The sequence below is a fragment of the Lathyrus oleraceus genome, chromosome 5 (assembly GCF_024323335.1).
Source record: "Lathyrus oleraceus cultivar Zhongwan6 chromosome 5, CAAS_Psat_ZW6_1.0, whole genome shotgun sequence".
NCBI classification, from domain to species: domain Eukaryota; kingdom Viridiplantae; phylum Streptophyta; class Magnoliopsida; order Fabales; family Fabaceae; genus Lathyrus; species Lathyrus oleraceus.
This window is the reverse complement of record NC_066583.1, coordinates 201,695,399-201,717,574: the sequence shown is the minus strand read 5'-3', so window position 1 is coordinate 201,717,574 and position 22,176 is coordinate 201,695,399. Positions and strand designations below refer to the sequence as shown.

The following is a 22,176-nucleotide window of genomic DNA, read 5'->3' as shown; positions in this document are numbered from 1 at the left end:
CTGTAACAGTTCTGGTTAGAATTAACTCATTCTTCTCATTTTTAATCACCGTAGTTCCCCCTTTTTTTGGTACCACATAGACTAGACTCACCCATAAGCTGTCGGAAATAGGGTAAATTAATTATGCATCCAACAATTTTACAACCTCTTTGCGTACCACTTCTTTCATGGTTGAGTTAAGTCTTCGTTGTGGTTGCACCATCGGCTTGTGATCATCTTCCATTAAGATCTTATGCATGCATACTGTCGGGCTTATACCTTTCAAATCCTCGTTTGCCCATCCAATTGCACCCTTGTATTTTTTTAGCACTTGAATGAGTTCTGCTTCTTAGACACTTTATAAGCTGGCGTTGATAATAGCTGAGCATTTTTTTTCCGTATCTAGAAATACATACTTCATATTTGCTGGTAATTGTTTCAGATCTGCCCCTGTTTTGGGTTCTTGAGTGATTTCTGATGGTGGGGTGGTCTTAAATCTTCCCACTGGTGTGGTTTAGATCTAATCCATTCAGGTTGTTTCTCCATCATAGCGAGCACTTCAGAATCTCCCTCATCTTCATCACTTTCTAAAATCAATAAATTCAAAACACGTTCTAACGGTGATTGGGGCATTTTCTTTTCAATTTCTTGAGCAATTACCTGATCTATTATCTCTATAGTGTGGCTTGTGCCAATATCATATTTGTATTGCATCATGTTCCGCACATAAATTTTTAGCTCTTCATTATAGACTTTGAGGGTCATCGTTCCTTCCTCTATGTCTATCATGCACCGTCCTGTCTCTAAAAATGGTCTTCCCAATATGAGAGGAATCTCCTCATCTTCAGGCATTTCCATAATGACAAAGTCAATTGGAAAAACAAACTTATCTATCTTTACCAAAACGTCTTCCACTATTCCATAAGGTCGCCTAACAGAACGATCGGCAAACTGAAGCATCGTCCGAGTATCTTGAATGGTACCAAGGCCTAATTTCTTGTAGATGGATAGTGGCATCAAACTCACACTTGCTCCCAAGTCAATCAGAGTCTTCTTGAGTTTTCTATCACTAATAGTGCACGAAATAGTAACCGATCCTCTATCTTTCTTTTTCACTGGGATTTTCATACCTTGAAGAATGGAACTACATGTTTCAGTTAGGATGATCGGGTCTATATCAGTTGGGCGCTTTCTCGAGATGATGTCTTTCATGAACTTGGAATATATTGGCATTTGTTCTAGCACCTCAGAAAATGGAATGTTTATTTCAAGTTTTTTGAACATTTCCAAGAACTTCTCAAATTATTTTTTCATGTTGATCTTTCTTCTTCTGTCTCGGAGTGAAAGGGAGTTTGATGACTGGTTTAAGAACTTTTTCTTTCTCCTTGACAGACATCAGTACTACTTCTTCATCTTGGTTATTGGTTTCCTTGATTTCTAAACCCACTTCTAACAATCCATCTTCCTTCATACTGTTTTCTTCTGATGACTTTCCACTTCTAGTTACTACAACGTTAACATTGTTATACTCCCACGGATTTGTCACCGTACCACTGGGTAAGGTGCCCGAAACTTGAGAATTTGAAGCTAATTGTTGTGCTATCTGACCCATTTGGACTTTGAGATTTTTTATGGAGGCAGTGGTGTTTTTCTGATTGGTTCTAGTTTCTTCTTGGAACTGCATATTGTGAGCAGCTAATTTTTTAATGGCAATCTCCCATTCTGCCTTTTTAGGTGCTTATTGTTGCTGCTGTTGCAGAGTCCGGTATTGTCCTTGACCCTGTTGCGGAACATTCTCTCTCTGATCCTTCCAGGATAAATTAGGATGATTCTGTAAGAACAAAAAGTGTTCTACAACAGACTCCATGATTTTGATGATAACAAAGGATGAAACCAAAAATGGCACCCTAACGAAAAGTTTCTAAGTGTGCAGGGTTCTAAAGAAAGAAGAAATAAATCTGATGATGTCATCAGATGCACAACAAGATCAGATGCAAAATCTCAAGTATCAGAAGCATCTAAAGTGGAATCTCGTTTCAAGAAGCTCTGACTCTGGACAAAACTACAAAGTATCAGAAGCATCTGAACATGAAGTAAAGTCTAGAAGCTCTGACTCTGAACAAATGCCTTCTGTAAATTCTGAAGTTATCAGCGCCATCTGAACTTTCAAGAGATAACATCAGAAGCCAGTTTCTCCAGATACACAAAGACTCTAATCAGAATTGTTAATCATGATGAAGTAACGTTTAAGCCAAGTTAAAGTTCTGCAAATGGATTTCCTCAATTAGAAAGAGACGTTAATCTCCACTTCCAAGAGAGAAGATACTAATTGTGGTAAGTAGTCACTTCTAAGAGAAAAAGTCTACTGTAGAAGCTATTAATGGAATGGCGTAACTACATCTCAATATCCAACAGATTCAACGCTACTTCAACTCTACTTCAACTCCTATAAATAGAGAAGAAATCTCATTCAGTAAAAAAAAAAGAAATCACTAGCCAAAACTATACTGAAATTATATCACGCTCAAGAAAAACATCTTTGTTCTTCAAAGAATTTTCACTAAGCTTTTGCTTATCAAAGTGAAAAATTTGTTCTTAAGTTTGTAATATTTGCTTTCTTAGAAGCACTCTAGATTACACATCTTGTATCTAATTTTTATTTGATTTCCTCAAGTGACTCTTTGTAGTCTGTAGACTTGAGAGGACTAAGAGATTTTCTTCTCTCTTAGGGGTTGTTTGTAATCTTTCAAGATTAGTGGATTAAGTCCTTGTTGAAGGCGAAATCACCTTGGCCGGGTGGACTGGAGTAGCTTTGTGTTATAAGCGAACCAGTATAAAATCATTGTGTGATTTCATTTTGCAAAAGCGCTTATTTTTCAAACAATTCAAACCCCCCCTTTCTTGTTTTTCTCACCTTCAGATTCTTCCAACCTGGGTTGTAAGTGTTGGAGTAGGGATTATTCTGCTTTAAGAATTTGATCTCTTCAATTTTTTGGGGGGTCGCAAAGCAATAAACCGTGTGATGAGGTCCATTACAAATTTCACAAGTTATGGCTTGAGCGGGTTGAACTTAACCTATCTGTTGAGTACCTATATTCATAGCTTTTAATTTCTTTTCTACTTCAGTAACAATTGTGTCTTCCGGACGAAATTTATTAGCTTCCAATTTTAGATTAATTACCCCTTCCACCTGGCTAGTACACCTATCGTATAATTCTATATGCTCATTGGCAGCTATTGCTTCAATAATCCTTTTAATATATGTGGTTGTTGAGAAATTTGTTGAGCCACTAGCTGCTATATCAATCAACTGTTTTGTCTTTATTTTCATCAGAATCTGACTCTGATGAACAGGCCAACGTAGCTCTTATGGCTACCACATCCAGCAGCTCAGATGAAGAATCTGAAGAGGTATTTTCTGAACTTTCTAGATCTGACTTAGAATCATGTTTATCAGAAACTCTTACCTCTCTTCAGAAATTAAAACAAAAAGTTAAAAACATTAAAGGTCTTCTTAAAGCAAAATCTGAAGAGTGTAGTAAACTTGAGACAACAATTCTAACAAGAGATGATATAATCATATCTTTAACGTTAGAAAGAGATGAAGCTAAAACGAAAAACTTAGAATTAGAAGAAGTGTTGTCTCAAGCACCACAAACTTCAAATGAAATTATTTATAAATATGAAGAAGCCTTTCAACAATTTCTGAAGAATGGGATAAATAGGAGTATTATGGCATCCATGATTTATGGAGTAGGTCAGAATAATAAAAGGGGAATTGGGTATGATTCTGAGGAAAATCAAACCTCTACCAGTAACCAAATTAAATCGCCTTTTTCATACCACTACACACACACACAAGAACACAAATTTAAAAATGCTAGAAGACCCAAAGTTGTAAGAAACTCTGGGAAAACTAATCTGAAAGGACCCAAGAGATTCTGGGTACCGAAAGATAAGATTATCTATGTTGCAGATATCCTATGCAGCAAAGTTCAGACACCAGTCATGGTACCTGGACTCTGGATGCTCGCGACATATGACGGGAAGAAAGTCTATGTTCCAAAGCCTGGAACTTAAAGACGCTGGATTTGTAGGCTTCGGAGGAGATCAGAAAGGAAGGATCAGAGGCTCCGGAACTATTGGTAATGGTACTCTTCCCTCTATATCTGATGTTCTTTATGTAGAAGGATTAATGCATAACTTGTTATCCATAAGTCAATTAAGTGATAACGGTTATGATGTAATCTTTAATCAAAAAACGTGTAAAGCAATTAGTCAGAACGATGGCTCTGTCCTTTTCACAGGCAAGAGGAAAACAACATTTATAAAATAAATCTTTCTGATTTAAAAGATCAAAATGTTAAATGTTTAATGTCAGTTCACGAAGAGCAATGGGTATGGCATAGACGCTTAGGCCACATTAGCATGAGGAAACTTTCTCAGCTAACTAAACTTGAGTTAGTCAGAGGCTTACCTAAACTGAAGTTTTCTTCAGATGCTCTGTGTGAAGCTTGTCAGAAAGGAAAGTTTTCAAAAACATCTTTTAAAAAGAAAAATGTTGTTTCTACCTCCAAGCCTCTGGAGCTTCTTCACATTGACTTATTTGGTCCTGTGAAAACAGCATCAGTCAATGGAAAGAAGTATGGACTTGTAATCGTTGATGATTACAGCCGCTGGACATGGGTAAAATTCCTAAGGCACAAGAGTGAGTCTCACTCTGTATTCACCAGTTTCTGTTCTAAAGTGCAAAAAGAATTTGACTCTAAAATTGTTAGAGTCAGAAGTGATCATGGTGGAGAATTTGAAAATAAAGATTTTGAAGAATTATTTGATTCTAATGGAATATCCCATGATTTCTCCTGCCCTAGAACTCCACAACAAAATGGAGTTGTAGAGAGGAAGAATAGGACACTCCAAGAAATGGCCAGAACCATGATCAATGAAACAAATGTAGCAAAGCACTTTTGGGCAGAAGCTGTAAATACAGCGTGTTACATTCAGAATAGAATCTCTATTAGACCTATTCTGGATAAGACTCCCTATGAACTGTGTAAGGGAAGAAAACCCAACATTTCTTATTTTCATCCTTTTGGATGCATTTGTTTTATATTAAATACTAAAGAACATCTGAACAAGTTTGATTCCAAAACACAAAAAGGTATTATGTTAGGATACTCAGAACGCTCTAAAGGCTACAGAGTATACAACACAGAAACCAAAATTGTGGAGGAATCAATTCATGTTAGATTTGATGATAAGCTTGACCCTGAAAAGTCAAAGCTAGTTGAAAAGTTTGCAGATTTAGAGATCACTCTGGTAGAATCTGAGAAAACTCCAGAAGCAACTGTCACTCCAGACTCTGAAGAAATTAAATCTCCAGAAATTCCAAGGAAAGTCAAGAGTCGTAGCAACGTATCTGAAGATTTGATTTTGGGAAACAAAGATGAACCTGTTAGAACCAGATCTACCTTCAGAACTTCTGAAGATATTCCTCTGGGACTAGTGTCTCTGATTGAGCCTACGTCCTGTGATGAAGCTCTTCAAGATAACGATTGGGTGGCAGCTATGCAAGAAGAGTTAGATCAATTCTCCAAGAATGATGTCTGGGATCTCGTTCCTAAACCCAGAGGCACTCATGTCATTGGAACCAGATGGGTGTTCAGAAACAAACTGAACGAGAAAGGAGAAGTTGTCAGAAACAAAGCTCGACTGGTAGCTCAAGGTTATAGTCAACAAGAAGGTATTGATTATAATGAAACTTTTGCTCCAGTCGCAAGGTTAGAGTCTATTCGTCTTCTTGTATCATTTGCTATTAATCACTCTATAAAATTATACCAAATGGATGTCAAGAGTGCATTTCTTAATGGTTATATTTCAGAAGAAGTGTATGTTAATCAACCTCCAGGCTTTGAAAATTCAAACTTTCCAGAACATGTTTTCAAACTTAAAAAATCTTTATATGGACTTAAACAAGCTCCCAGAGCTTGGTATGAACGTCTGAGCAATTTTCTTCTGGAACAAAATTTTATCAGAGGGAAAGTTGATTCTACACTCTTCTGTAAAAATCATAAAAATGATCTCATGATATGCCAAATTTATGTTGATGACATTATTTTTGGTTCTGCTAATATCTCTGTTTGCCAAGAATTTTCTAAGTTAATGCAGGCAGAATTTGAAATGAGTCTAATGCAAGAACTAAAGTTCTTTCTGGGAATTCAAATCAATCAAACTCCAGAAGTCACGTACATTCATCAAAGCAAGTACATTAAAGATGTTCTGAAGAAGTTTGATATGTCTGAATGCAACTCTGCAAAAACTCCTATGCACCCAACTTGCATTCTGGAGAAGGAAGAGGTAAGCAACAAGGTTTGTCAGAAGCTCTATCGAGGTATGATAGGCTCTCTTCTCTATCTGACTGCTACTCGTCCTGATATTCTCTTTAGCGTCTGTCTTTGTGCCAGATTCCAATCAGATCCTAGAGAATCTCATTTAACAGCTGTTAAAAGAATTCTTAAGTATCTGAAAGGAACTCCTAACCTGGGCCTGATGTATGAGAAAACATCAGAGTATAGGCTTTCTGGTTATTGTGATGCAGATTATGCAGGAGATAGAATAGAACGAAAAAGTACTTCTGGAAATTGCCAGCTTCTGGGAAACAACTTAATCTCCTGGGCTAGCAAAAGACAGTCAACAATTGCTCTATCAACTGCAGAAGCAGAATACATCTCAGCATCACTGTGCACAACTCAGATGCTCTGGATGAAGCATCAGCTAGAAGATCTTCAGATATTTGAGAGTAACATTCCTATCCTTTGTGATAATACTGCTGCTATTTGTTTAAGTAAGAATCCCATTCTACATTCCAGAGCCAAACACATAGAAATAAAACATCATTTTATTAGAGACTATGTTCAGAAAGGGATAGTGACGCTGAAGTTCATTGATACAGAACATCAATGGGCAGATATCTTTACTAAGCCTCTAGCTGAAGATAGATTTCTTTTTATCTTAGAAAATCTGAACATTAAAAATTGCCCTGAGTAAAATTTGGCTCTGAACATGTAAAATGAGACTCTGATAAAAACAAATACACTTCTGCCTCTGACTCTGATACTTCTACCAAGTTAAGAAGATATCTGAGTTAGAAATCTTCAGAAATCCTTTGGTATTCCTGAAGATCAGATACATCAACACGTGGGGAACATGCGTCTAACCCTAGAACTTCTAGACAGCTGTCAAAAGAAATCAAAGGTCAGAACGCTTGAAATCTCCTCGAGCAGTGTGCTTACTGTTGGGATTAGACATTCATTTATTAGCTATAATCATTTTTCCCCCCTAGCGTGCAAATCTTGTGTTCTGTTCCAACGCAATTAATTGTGTCGTTTTGCATGTGTTTTTACCCTTAGTATATAAACACTTTCTCTCACTTTTCACACTTATCACTCTCACTCACTCTAAAACCCTAAACCCTCTCTCGAAGTTTTCTCTGCAACTCCTTCAGTTCTTCATCTTCTTCATCAATTTTCTTCATGAATCCTCAAGAGCAAGCAGTTTTTAACTTCTCCCAACAAATGGAAGCCGCTTCTAATCCCCAAACCTCAAACACTCAAACACCCATGGTTGTAGACGTTACCACAACCCCAGTCTACAAAGAACCTCACATTTTGGAACGCGAACAACACATAAACCTTTCAACTCCCTTTGAAGGTTTAGATGTACTATGTGAATCGCTGGTGGATTTTGAGAACTTAAGAAGAAACGGTGTTGATCTTACTGAAGATCTTCACAAGCAAGGTTGGGAAACCTACTTCAACAGATTGTATGGTCCAATCTATCCTCTTCTGGTGAAAGAGTTCTGGAGATGTGCAGATGCTGATGACCAGTTCATTGTCTCGTTTGTTCTGGGTGTGAAGATTGTCATCACTGAAGCGTCTATTGCTTCCTTGCTAAACATGGAGAAAGCTGGAGGTAAAAGGATTTACAACATTCCTCCAAGGTCCAAGCGCATCACAGAAGTCATTAACCCTACAATCTTCAAAGCAAATGTTGAAGGAAACCCATCTAAGAACAAGGAGCTTCATCAGAACCTCCGAGTTTGGCTGAAGATTATTCTGGGAACAATCCATCATCGTCCAGCCTCCAACTCTTCAGATTATATCAATGCTGATCAGAAATGCATCTTATACTGTATTCAGAAGGGTATCCCTATCAACCTCCCTGTTCTCCTCTTCAGATATCTGAGGGATTCAGTCAGAGAAACCAGGAATAACATGAAGCCCAGATCCTACATTCCTCTGGGTAGATTGCTCTCTGACATCTTCATTGAGCATGGGCTGGTAGATGCTCTGGAGAAGACCAGATGTATGGATGATCTGGCAATTGACGTTGGAAAGCCTCTGAATGCCAAAAATCTGAGGAGTATGGGAATCATCAAAGACATCAGAGTCAAGCCCACTATGGAAGTGACCTGGGAAGCTCTGAAGGATCAGAGGAAGATGCCTCATGGCCTTGAAAGGTTCTTCAAGAATGAACCCAGAGATGCCATTGCTATCTACCTTCAGGATCGTCTGGATGAAGGCATTGATATTTCTGATTTCCGCCTTGAAGACTGTCTGGACTCTGTAGAAGATTTGGTCAGATACAAAAGAGGTCTTTCTGAGAAGAAGATAGCTGAGGAAGCAAGGAAGGCAAAGAAAGCCAGACTTGGAGAAACCTCTGGCACCAAAGCTTCAGCACCTCTGGATGTCTCTTCTGGTAAGTCTATTCCTCCTGTCTCTTCTGAATCTATAATGGCTTCCTCTAACCCTCTCTCCTCTCAACCAATATATACCACCTCTGAAATACCACCCTCAATCACCAGAACCTCTCAACCTCCACCTGTTCTAAAAATTGCTCGTAATTTCACAACAACCTCTGACCCTAATCAACTATATCACCACAGCTCTTCATCATCCTCTGAATATGAATCACCCCCTTACCTTTCCCCTTCTTCTGACCAAGAGTTATCTGATCATGAGTCATCTGATCAAGAACACTCTGACCCAAACTCCCCAACAATAGCTGAAATTTATGCTAAAAATTTCGCTCCACAACCCTCAACACAATCTGAAGTAACCTCACCCCTCCAAACTTCACTTCCACCACAACAAACAACAACCTTACCCTCTGAAACTCAACCATCTGATCCCTTCACCTCTAATATCACTCAACCAATCCTTCCCGCTGTCCCAGAACCAGACTCTGACCCTTTAGACCTAAATCCACTATATGCTTCATCCCCTAGTCTTCAACCAAACGCAGATTCTGAACTTCAAGCAGAATCTGAACCTCAACAAACTGAACCTCAACAATCTGAACCTCAACAAACTGAACCTCAACCTCTACATCTCAGCCCTCAAAACTCTCCACCTCATTCACCTGAACCTGAACCTGAACTTACCATACCTACCCTTGAGGAGGCCATTATACAGGTTGCAGAAGCCTCAGTCCAGAAGATCAAGTCTCTGGCTAAAAACTCTGAAGTTAGTGATGATCCTAAATCTGTTAGGACACACTGGAACAGAGTCATTAGTTGGATGACCTCTGAGTCTTATAGGCTGAAGAGTATCTCTGAACAAGTCAGAAATGGCTACATCAGAGACTCTGAGGAAAGACTCCACGAGAGACTGGCTAGAGAAGCTGAGGTCAGAAGGTTAGAGGAGGAAAGATTGGCTAGGGAAGCTGAAGAAGAAGCAAAGAGGTTGGAAGAAGAACGCCTGGCAAAGGAAGCAGAACTTCTAAGGATTCAGGAAGCTGAAGCCAAGGCTAAGGAAGATGCAGAAGCCCAAGCTGCTGCTGAAGCTGAAGCTCAGCAGGCTCTGATTCAGGGGGAGTCTTCCTCTGCGATCCCTCTGATTCTTAACACTCTGAAGGAGATCAAGCAAGATCAGCAAGAGATCAAGAAAGATCAGAATGAGCTTCGTGCCAGGATGGACAAGCAAGATGCTTTGAATGAAAACATCCAGAACATGTTTGCCATGTTGCTTCAGAGACTTCCTCAACCTCCAAACCCTTAGGCACTTAGGATTTTTTTTTTTTTGTTTGCCTAAGTGTTTTTGCTTCTGTCTTTCTTTTTAGCTCTGATATTCTGTTGAATCTAATGTTTTGACTGCTGTTTGCCTTTGTGCTTTTCAATGAAGTGTTTTTCTCTTTATTACTCTTTTTATTTTTTATGCCTTTTTGATTATGCCAAAAAGGGGGAGAAATTATTAAATAGCTCTGATGAAAATTATGTCTAAAACCTTAAGCATTCTGCAACAATTATAGAAATAGTTCTGATATAAATAGCTCTGATTAAATAATAGCTCTGATTAAATAACTCTAACATTAAAATTAAGAAATTGCAGAAAGTTTCAGAAATCTCATTACTTGAAAAGCTCTGGTAAGAACTTCTGAACTCCCTAGTACTAACTCAGGGGGAGCTTTTGTCTATCTGATCTAATATTTTTTCATGTTTCATCTGATAAATTTAATTGTTTTGTCATCATCAAAAAGGGGGAGATTGTAAGAACAAAAAGTGTTCTACAACAGACTCCATGATTTTGATGATAACAAAGGATGAAACCAAAAATGGCACCCTAACGAAAAGTTTCTAAGTGTGCAGGGTTCTAAAGAAAGAAGAAATAAATCTGATGATGTCATCAGATGCACAACAAGATCAGATGCAAAATCTCAAGTATCAGAAGCATCTAAAGTGGAATCTCGTTTCAAGAAGCTCTGACTCTGGACAAAACTACAAAGTATCAGAAGCATCTGAACATGAAGTAAAGTCTAGAAGCTCTGACTCTGAACAAATGCCTTCTGTAAATTCTGAAGTTATCAGCGCCATCTGAACTTTCAAGAGATAACATCAGAAGCCAGTTTCTCCAGATACACAAAGACTCTAATCAGAATTGTTAATCATGATGAAGTAACGTTTAAGCCAAGTTAAAGTTCTGCAAATGGATTTCCTCAATTAGAAAGAGACGTTAATCTCCACTTCCAAGAGAGAAGATACTAATTGTGGTAAGTAGTCACTTCTAAGAGAAAAAGTCTACTGCAGAAGCTATTAATGGAATGGCGTAACTACATCTCAATATCCAACAGATTCAACGCTACTTCAACTCTACTTCAACTCCTATAAATAGAGAAGAAATCTCATTCAGTAAAAAAAAAGAAATCACTAGCCAAAACTATACTGAAATTATATCACGCTCAAGAAAAACATCTTTGTTCTTCAAAGAATTTTCACTAAGCTTTTGCTTATCAAAGTGAAAAATTTGTTCTTAAGTTTGTAATATTTGCTTTCTTAGAAGCACTCTAGATTACACATCTTGTATCTAATTTTTATTTGATTTCCTCAAGTGACTCTTTGTAGTCTGTAGACTTGAGAGGACTAAGAGATTTTCTTCTCTCTTAGGGGTTGTTTGTAATCTTTCAAGATTAGTGGATTAAGTCCTTGTTGAAGGCGAAATCACCTTGGCCGGGTGGACTGGAGTAGCTTTGTGTTATAAGCGAACCAGTATAAAATCATTGTGTGATTTCATTTTGCAAAAGCGCTTATTTTTCAAACAATTCAAACCCCCCCTTTCTTGTTTTTCTCACCTTCAGATTCTTCCAACCTGGGTTGTAAGTGTTGGAGTAGGGATTATTCTGCTTTAAGAATTTGATCTCTTCAATTTTTTGGGGGGTCGCAAAGCAATAAACCGTGTGATGAGGTCCATTACAAATTTCACAAGTTATGGCTTGAGCGGGTTGAACTTAACCTATCTGTTGAGTACCTATATTCATAGCTTTTAATTTCTTTTCTACTTCAGTAACAATTGTGTCTTCCGGACGAAATTTATTAGCTTCCAATTTTAGATTAATTACCCCTTCCACCTGGCTAGTACACCTATCGTATAATTCTATATGCTCATTGGCAGCTATTGCTTCAATAATCCTTTTAATATATGTGGTTGTTGAGAAATTTGTTGAGCCACTAGCTGCTATATCAATCAACTGTTTTGTCTTTATTTTCATCCCGTTAGCAAACATTTGCATTTGTTCAGTCTGATCCATATTATGAGTTGGACACGCTACTAACACCATTTTGAATCTTTTGTAGGCATCTCCAAATGATTCACCATCCTTCTATTTGAAGTTCAAGATATCATACCTTTTTCTCAGGAATACTGATGTTGGAAAGTACTCATTTAAGAATGCAGTTTCCATTTCCTCCCATGATGTGATACTGCCGGCTGGGAGGGAATAGAACCATTCTCCCACATCTCCAGCTAAAGTGAACGACAACATTCTCAATTTTTTTGCTTCATTCGTATGACCATCAATTTTCAAAGTGGTGCTCATGGTTAGAAATCTTTGTCGGTGCTTGTTGGCATCTTCATTAACCTTTCCGGTGAAAGGTTTTCTCTCCAATTGATTGATTGTGCTAGGATGCAGTTGAAAATTCATCACATTTACCGGTTGGTTGACAATGGTCAGTCTACCATCCGACGCGTCTGCATCTCCATAGTCACCTAGGAGTCTTTCTGGAGGTGGAGGAGGTGGAATCGAAGGATTATCAGCATTTGGTTCTTCTTCGGAATCGGAGTGATCAGAGGTAACCCCTTCTTTGGAATCGACTCTTGCGTTCTTGCGTCTCCGGTGAAGGTGTAACACCCTTCTAAAATACCCCAAATATTTCAATTAAAATAGCAACATATCAATCAGAGTAATTATGCACCGAAGGGTGTCACACAATCATTTCACAACCATCATCAGAATATCCTGTCATGCTCATTTATTTAATCCAAATTATAAAGTATCTGCATAATACGCAGCGGATAAAATCAATTCAATTATTCACATCATGTAACATATTACATGCAAAATGGTTCACAACCAATCAATAAAATATTCAAACATCCCTTCCCGATGTTACATCTATCAGAGCATGACCCACTAGGAGACTACACTAGACTCCAAGCACTAGCTCCTATTCAACTCACTGCTCGTTACCTGAAAAATAGGTGTAAGGGTGAGTTCCTCAATCAATATAATAAGCATTATACAACATTATGTAATGTTAAGTAACTAACGCATCAAATCACTCTAACCAGACTACACACTCAATAACGGCAGTATCAATTCAAACATCATATTCAATACCAATACAACTCATATTCATACTCAATATCAATACAAACACACGTATAATATTGGAATACATCCATTCATATTATACGCCATACACATATTATGCAATGAGACTCCATGCATGCGGTACCGACTATTTGTGAACATATAGTTCACCTCACCGTCCAAATCCAGGCACGGCTACCAAGTCCAACTAGTCCCACTCATTTGAGACCTAGTGACTCACTCACTAATTCCTCACCACGGGAATTAGCTACCACCCCTCAAGGGCTATGCTATGCACGCTAATTCACCTAGCATGCAAACATCGACAACAATCCATAATGACTAACTCACTAATTCCTCACAATGGGAATTAGCTACCACCATAAAGGCCACAATATGCATGCTAATCACCTAGCCATGCTACATCATCAACAACAATTCAAGAATAGACATATGCTCACACTCTAAGCCATAAAACAGTCTATTCACAAGTGCACACATAACTGATACATTCACAGCATCATGCATACCATCACACATCATCAGTATATTATCACATAAGCATATCATATCATGCCACATAATCAAAAACAGTATTAGCACACTCTACTAATGCCTATACTACTCAAGACCCAACAAAACAACAACAACATTACCACGATATCACATCTGGGAGTTTAAAACGCGAAATCTGCCCTTCAAACTGATATGGCGAACGCCATTAGGCTAATGGCGAACGCCATTAGCGTTACACGCTCTCATTCTGGAAAAACTGTCTGTCAAACTGATATGGCGAACGCCATTAGGCTAATGGCGAACGCCATTAGCGTTAAACGCTCTTATTCTGAAAAAAAACCCAAACGGCGAACGCCGAAGGCATAATGGCGAACGTCATTTGGCTGTTATGTGCATAGATGTTAAATTTCTACGAATTCCCTTTCAATTATCATCTAATTTCATTCATCCACTGGCTGTTATGTGCATAGATGTTAAATTTCTACGAATTCCTTTCAATTATCATCCACTATTCCACAAATTCATCATACAACAATCCAATCAGAGATAAAACAATGGTTATCACTACCCAGTACATATTATCATATAATACCCTTTAACCGATGATAAACCCCCCTTACCTGAGTTAATCCGGCAAATCTCAAGCTTCAAGCTCTTCTCTTCTCCAACCTTCTTCCTCTTGCTCTGCCTTTGCCCTTTTCCTCTTTCACGATCGCTTCTCTGTTTTTCACGTAAAAACCTTTTTACTCCAAAATGGGACTTTTTCCTTAATTCCAACTTATATATATTTTCCAATAAATAATTATCCCAATAATTATTATTCCAAAATAATAGTAATAATAATCCCAAATTCCAATTATTCAATTAAATTAATAAAAAAAAATATTAATTTAAATTAAATAATTATCTTATTTTAATTGGGGTGTTACAGAAGGGTTCTCTCGATTTTTGCATCAAAATTCAGCTGAGGGTTCTCCTCGCATACACAAATTAGTAAATTATACTATATAAATGACAGAAAAATAATTTTATTGCAGAGCAATAAAATTTTAATTGAACTCTAGAAGTGAACTCTATATTTTGGCAGTCTCCGGCAACGGCGCCAAAAACTTGATCGAAAAAATAGCAAGTGTACTATTTTGCCTATTATAGTAATAAAAGGGAAATTCCCCGAATGTCGATCTCAAGGGATGTAAGTTAATATTGAGTTCAATTCATCATTCAATTAAACAAAAATTATAATTGAGGTTTTTAAATTCAAAATTATAAAAATAAAGGCAAAGGAAAATAATAATGAAAATTAAGGGTTTACAAGGTAAGAGGAACAATGTCAGGGATGGTGTATGATTTATCCCTGTAACAACTCTGAGTCACTATTACATCAACAAATATAAATTTCTACCAGTTCTCAAGGGTATTTTCTCCCAAGTCCTTGATGATAAAACCTTTAATAATTCTACCCTAATTTCTATGTCCATAGGCAATTAGGATGAAGTTAAGCTTTATTATATCAAGAATGCTCTGATTCATACAGGGTATCCCTAGTCCTAGGTGATATCTACTGTAGAGTAATCTAATGAAAACCTTATCAATGGCGGTCCAACCTTATTGATAACCATACAACAATCTCGATTGGTCCGAAAGAGAAAGCATTAAACACATCAAAAGATTACCGTAAAAACAATATTATAAATGCAATCGTAAACTCATAGTCATTACAATTCTAAATCAGGGACACCCCCTAGTATTGGGGGGTTTAGCTACTCATATTGTTCAAAACAAAGTTAGGATAAAAAATACACATTACAAGTAATTGGATGACTTGGATCTTCAATCGCTTCCGCTTATGAAAACCTTCTTCTCTCCGAATTCCTTGATCTCTATAATCCTTGCTCGTCTGACAGTACTGTGTTCGCCTCGTTCAAAGATGATTTATTCTTTGGTAGAAGGTCCTCTAATATAGTGAAAAATCCCTAAGAAAAAGGTGAAAAACTCTAAAACATCCTTGCATCTCAAGCCCGATAACAAAGCCCAAAAACATGAAAATTTTGTGCCTGGGCTGACACGGCCCGTGTCAGCTGACACGAGTGGCCGTGTCAGCTTATTGCCCAACATGACATGCCCATGGTGATGTAACACGGCTTGGTGTTGGCCTGACACGGGCCGTGTCAGGCTTCTGCCTTCAATCTCAGTTTTCCTTCTGCCTGACACAACCTGTGTCAGGTGACACGGGTGGCCGTGTCAGGCCTCCTGTACTGAGTGTTTTTCCTTCTTTCGCTTGCCGGAACTCCTCATTGTCTTGCCTCGAGTCCCTTTATTCTTCTACCTGGACCCGTAGGACAAAAACACAAACGTCCCACGCATAAAATCACGAAAACATAAAATAAAAATTACAATTAATAGAAATGCTAAAATATCTTACGGGAATTAAAATTGACTTTAAAGGTACTAAAATGCTTGCACAGTGTCTCAAAATCCTTGGTTTCTTGTTGGATAAGTAACGAAAACTCAATGAAAATGGTGATTGATCAGGGAGAGATTTTGAAATTTAAGAAGTGGGAGAAGATGAAGAGGTTATCCTAAGCATAAATTTAAAAGTTTAGAGTTGAAAAGATCTTACCAATGGGATGCAATCCAACATACAAGAATGTCATATAGAAAACCAACTTTCCCTTTGGACTTTGAATCAAGCAATAATCCAGTAGAAATTAGTAATATCCAGACATTATGAAGATCAAGGAATCAAATAAAGGTAGCCACATCCAAGCAAGCAAATCCCATAGCTAGCAGTCTTCTTTGTCTTCTCATGTATCAGATGAAATATCCATTGATCAACTCAGAACAAAGCATCAGACACAAGATCAAAATAACAATTAGCACCAAGACAAAGTAGCAGATAAATTCAAATAAATCCCAAGACTTACATCATATGAAGGCTCAGCTCACAGTAACTTGGTCTCAAAAGGTTGGCATTGGCCAAGTCCTTTTTACACAGGGAATGTTGCCTAATCCTAAGTCCAATAGTTCAGATCAAGATCAACAGTATACCAGATATTTTTTTAGGGTTTTGTTGTTATTAGGTATTTTAAGGTCCTAAGACCACAAACAAAATCAAAATGCACAAACAATATATACAATCACAAGATATGGCTCAAATGAGCAAAGTGAAAATGATATAAACATAAACAAGTTAAATGAAATGTAAATGGCAATGAGTGATAAATGACTGAAAGTTAAATTGTATAAAGTAAATGACTTGAAAGTAAAGCAATATTAACAAGAGTTAGTCAAATATTAGTCTAGTGTTAGTGGTATTTTTTTAAATTTGATTAAGTCACTCTTTGGAGAACACTCAACCATCCATCCATCCATAAGCATGAATCCTTAAACCAAGGCATCTTCCATGAGAAGGGCTCCAACTTAGATAATTCAACAAGTATGCCTCTAGCTCTCATGAGAGGAAAAGAGGTCAAGTTTCCACATAATACCGTGAAGGTTGGGAGACTTACAACCTCACTTACTAGAATGTTATGCCTTTAGGGTCAAATTTAGCTCTATGTTAAGTAATCGTAATTGGACTTATGTAGAAGTCACAACTATCTGAGGTCGGACAATAAAAATTTAGGTGTTAATGCATGTTAGAGATTTGGTATAATAAGCCAAACTTCTAAAACATACCACACACTAAAAGAAAAATCAAGAGGGATAGACCTATCTCAGTCATACTTGTATTGGTTCATCTGACACAAGGTCATTGAACCAATTAGCCTTAAGACATTAGAGCTTTCATTAGTCAAATGAGGGAATGGGAAAGAATAGGGATGAAGATGAAGAGGGAGGGGAATGAAAGAAACACAAATTGGTCATGAGAGGAATTTTATCAAATTAAAACCATACATTCATTTTGGGAGATGAAATGTACATTTCATCAATCCCCTAAATCCAATGGTTTTAATCCAACAAAATTCAAATCAACCTTGACCAAGGCCCAAACAAATAGTCAAACATCACAAGACCATAAAAATGGCTCAACATAATTTTTACACATTTAATCAATTAAAAATCAATTTAAAAATGCATTAAAATACAATTTAATTTGGTCAAAACCTAAAATCTCTTCAAAACACCAAATAAATGGCCAAGAGATTTATCCTAGGGCAAACATGGTCAAAGGACCTTAGACAAAAAATTTCATGATTTTTGAAAAGTCAGAAGTATTTTTAAACAATTAAAAATATGCACAAAAATATTTAATTCATGAAAAATATCAAAATTAATCCAAAAAATAATTTTAATTCAGAATATGGAAGAGAAAAATATTTAAACATTTTTGATGAAAGTCCCATATTTTTTGGATAAAAAATGAAATTCTCATGAATGAAACAAAATAAAAGGATTAAACATAAAATCAGAAATTAAAATAAAAATAGAAAAAATAAGGGCCATCAGATCTCCCTCATTAATTGAGGTGGCAGATCAGATGGCCACACGCGCGTGTTCCATGGTGGACCTTGGCCAAACAGATGTACGCGTGGTAATCAAATGGAACGGTCCAGATTATAACATTTAAACTTGATCAGATGGCCAGGAAGCATGACAACACACCACCGAAGCTAGGGCTCCGGTCATCTTCTCCGGTGACCTCCACCGGACTGGTCCAACTTCATTTCAAAGGAAAATGACAAACAAGGACAGTATTTCAAAGATAAAATGCTCAGGATCACGAATCCGACCTCAATTTTCTCCGATTCCAAGTATATAAAAAGATACAGGGATTTGAATTTGAGGATCATGAACTGAGTTGCTTCGATTTGACCTCAAAGCAACTCAATCTTGTTGCCTATATTGGTAGGACTTCAGCCAACCAAAAATCATAAAGAATAGTGAAGAATTGAGAGAGAATCGAAGAGATGAAAATTCTGGAAAATCACCTTCGAGTGAGCTTCAACCTTGCTTGATCTTGCTTCCAATTGGCATTGGCTTGACTTCAGAAGCTTGTAGGAGTTGAATTGGATCAAGGAAAAGCTTGGACTCTTGGAGTTTCAATCTCAAAACAGAATGAGATTTGAAGCTCGATTTTCAAATGAAAACCTTCAAGATTATCCTCTAATGGCGAGGGTTTAGATTGCAGGTTTAAAGCTTGGGCATGAGTTCCTCAGTTCTAAGCCAAGAGGGTCTTATTTATAGGCTATGCATTTGATTTTCACACACTTCCAAAATTGGCCAAAAATAGCAATTCCCTTGCATGCTTGCATGGGTGTGTGATAGGCCCTTGAAATGATATTATCAGGTCCAAAATCACCAATGTGCAATGCTGAAATCATGTCATGTGGTCATGCAAAGGAGATTGAAAAGTGAATGTGAAATCCATCCAAATGAACCTTTAAATAAGAACCCATGCGCAAGTCCTCCATTTCTTGGCCAAATAAGATGATCTTGGACTTTTTGGAAAGGTGAGATCAAGGGGAAAAACTTTCATGTTTATCACTTTTCCATTTGATGCTTGGATCATGATGAAGTTTGAGGTGGAAGTTTGGAAAATCAAACATATTTGAAAATTTTCTAAGTACCAAGTCAAATGTTCACTTCTTCCACCTTGAATAACTTTTGTTATGGACTTCAAATGGAAAACGTTCCTTCATCAAAGTTGTAAATCTTTCAAACCTGTTAAATTTGGTCATAAATTGGACCTAATTTGGATTTTGCATGAAGGATATATGCATTTTAGAAGTTGAGGAAAATCACTTGTTCAATGGTAGTGGCCCAAAATGACCTATAATGTTTCCTCTTGGCACATGCCTTTGAAAGTTGAATTTGAACTTCTTCCAAGAATAAAAGTTGGAGAGGACATCTTGAATTTGATCATGAAACTGGAATGGCTTTCATCTTATAAAAATTGAGAACGTTATGGTCCTTGGAAGTTGACCTCCTAACTAGGGTTCAAACAAAATGACCTATAATCTTTCATCATAAAAAATGACTTTCCAAGAAAACTAGCTCTTAACTTAAACATGAAAGTTGTTTTTAATGTCATAAGGAGTAACTTTGCTCTTGGAATAATTTTCATATGATAAAACTTGTAGGAGATAGGGTCCAGGGAACCCCAGTTTTGACCTTTGACTTTCTCTGGTCAACCACCATGAACCAACTTGCAAACTTGAAATTCTCTTAATATTTGGGACTCAATAAGGATCATATATGTATAATATGATGTAATATGAAGTGTATCTTGATATGTTTGATTAAATGGTGAATAAGCTTGCTGAGGAAATCACACAAGATACCTAGATGAATTAGGGCTTCTAAGGTAAACAAGCTTCAAACTCTTGATGATTTCTTGATCAAAATGATGTGTGAAGATCATGGGGACCATATATGATGTCTAGAGTCAATGTGAACCATCTCTTGATTAGTCTTCTTGCATTGAGGGTTTCAAATCCTATATATGAGCTTGATGGAGCATGGGTGAACACACACACTACCTACAAAAGAAGTAAATTATACATTGACATATTTTTGGTATCATGGATAGTAAATAACGAAAAACAAAGTATGATATAATCAAATATGCTTGGTGACCTCTCCCAATGCAAACCCAATGAATAAGGGGTAAGGAGGATGCCAATGTGTGATCCCAAAGCCAATGCACATGATGAGACAACATGAGGGATCTTAGGGTCAAAATTGGGGCCTTACAGTAATAAATCCTATTCTTCTTCTTCTTCTTCTTCTTCTTCTTCTTAAAATGCAAGTTATTCAAGTTATATTTGTTTATGAGTATTGATCTTGTAAATATCGAAGAGGTTCGTGGACTGAATGAAGAACTTAGGTCTAATGGTGGTGTCATTGTGATGATATCGATATTTCATCATCAATTAACTTGATGGCCAATGAAATCCTTAGATAGTATAATTTTAGAAACTCCATATTGTGTCGGATCACTTTCAATTGCATAAGTTGCTAGGAAATCAATTACTTACTGTTTTTTCTGCACATTTTAGAATATATGGATTTTATGCATTTATATCGCTTTTTAAAAAATCCGATATAAAACCAAAAAATTCTATCGCGTTTTTTCAAAAAATGATAAATTTGGACACATACTATATTTTTCTAAAATGTTGTAAAAATGTCTATCACATTTTTTATTTGACCTACCGAGTATTTTAGAATTTTTTTACATGTGTTTAACGGGAGAAAAAAAAAGAATTTTTTTTTTGATGTTAAATTAATATGTAATGGTGTCAGGTCTGAAATAGATGGGTTTTAGTTAAAATCCTCTCAGTGACTTACAAAAACTCACTCAGAACAATCACTTGAGATTTTTTACCATCCACCCTACACTTAAACATGACATCCCCAATTCTAGTGTTTTTATCATAATATCTTTGTGATTTTTAATGTTTTTAAAAAAATATTGTATGTTTTCTGAATATTTCAAATATACTATTGAATTTTTCAAAAATCTATGAGTTTTTACTTAATTTTTTAAAAAGTCTATAAGTTTTTATTGGATTTAAAAAAAATGAATTTTTACTGGATTTTTCATACAATCTTTGAGTTTTTACATATTTTTCAAAAAATCTATGAGTTTTTATCGGATTTTTTAAATATACTATTTGATTTTTCATATAATCTATGAGTTATTATTATATTTTTAAAATACACAATCAAAAATTATAAAAATCTATGATTTTTTATCGGATTTTTTAAATATACTATCGATTTTAAAAAAAATAATGAATTTTTATCGAAATTTTCAAATATACTACCGAATTTTTATTGGATTTTTTTTAAAAATCTACGAGTTTTTACAAAACTTTTCAAAAAAATCCAATAGTATTCATTTTTTTTGCCTATCCAAAATGAACTCTCTAATGTTTCAAAAATTTAAAAAATTACAAAACGTTCTAATTTTATTAAAAAATTGATATTATTAACTTCGTTTACTAATAGGTGTATCCGATATGAATTATTAGATTTTTTAAAAAAATCGATAAATTTTTTCTCCTATCAATTTTTTTTAAAATAAAATAAAAATGCATATCAAATATTTATTTTTTAATTATAATATTAAAAAATTTGTACGCTTTTTTATTACACTTTAACAAAAGTATTTTAGATATTATAAAAAATTCAAAAGTGTCAAATTTAAGTATGAGGTGTCAGGTAAAAATCTCCTATCACTTGTTCTAGACCTCGCCGTGTGTGTTCAACTTCCATGCATTGTTAACACGAGAATCAAATTCGAATAAGGAGTTCACCTTATATGAATTTTGTTGAATTGTAATTCCTTATGTTGAAGCAGGCTGCTCGATAGAACAAGGAAGTGTCGAACCACCTAGTATGTTAAGTTGTGTTAGTGAGTCGAAGTGTCGAAGCATGTTGCTTCACACAGGATTTCGACTTATGCCTATTTTAGTAGTGTTAGCTATTTTGGGCTTTTATAGTTTTGGGCTTTGACTTGAGGTCCAAGTTAACCTAAATCTATAAATAAATGGAGTAACCCTTATTCTTATAATGAAGTGAAGAGAGTAT

General features: G+C 36.2%; 1 protein-coding gene across 1 annotated transcript; it reads right to left on the bottom strand.

Moving 5' to 3' along the window:
* Nucleotides 1–417: 417 nt before the first annotated feature.
* On the bottom strand, nucleotides 418–1,212 carry LOC127079705 (uncharacterized). Its single transcript, XM_051020084.1, has one exon. It carries the CDS (start codon nucleotides 1,210–1,212, stop codon nucleotides 418–420), a length of 795 nt encoding a protein of 264 aa, XP_050876041.1.
* Between the last annotated feature and the right edge of the window lie 20,964 nt (nucleotides 1,213–22,176).

Coding starts and splice junctions, on each gene's coding strand:
- LOC127079705 (XM_051020084.1), bottom strand. CDS start 1,212: ATGCCAATATATTCCAAGTTCATGAAAGACATCATCTCGAGAAAGCGC.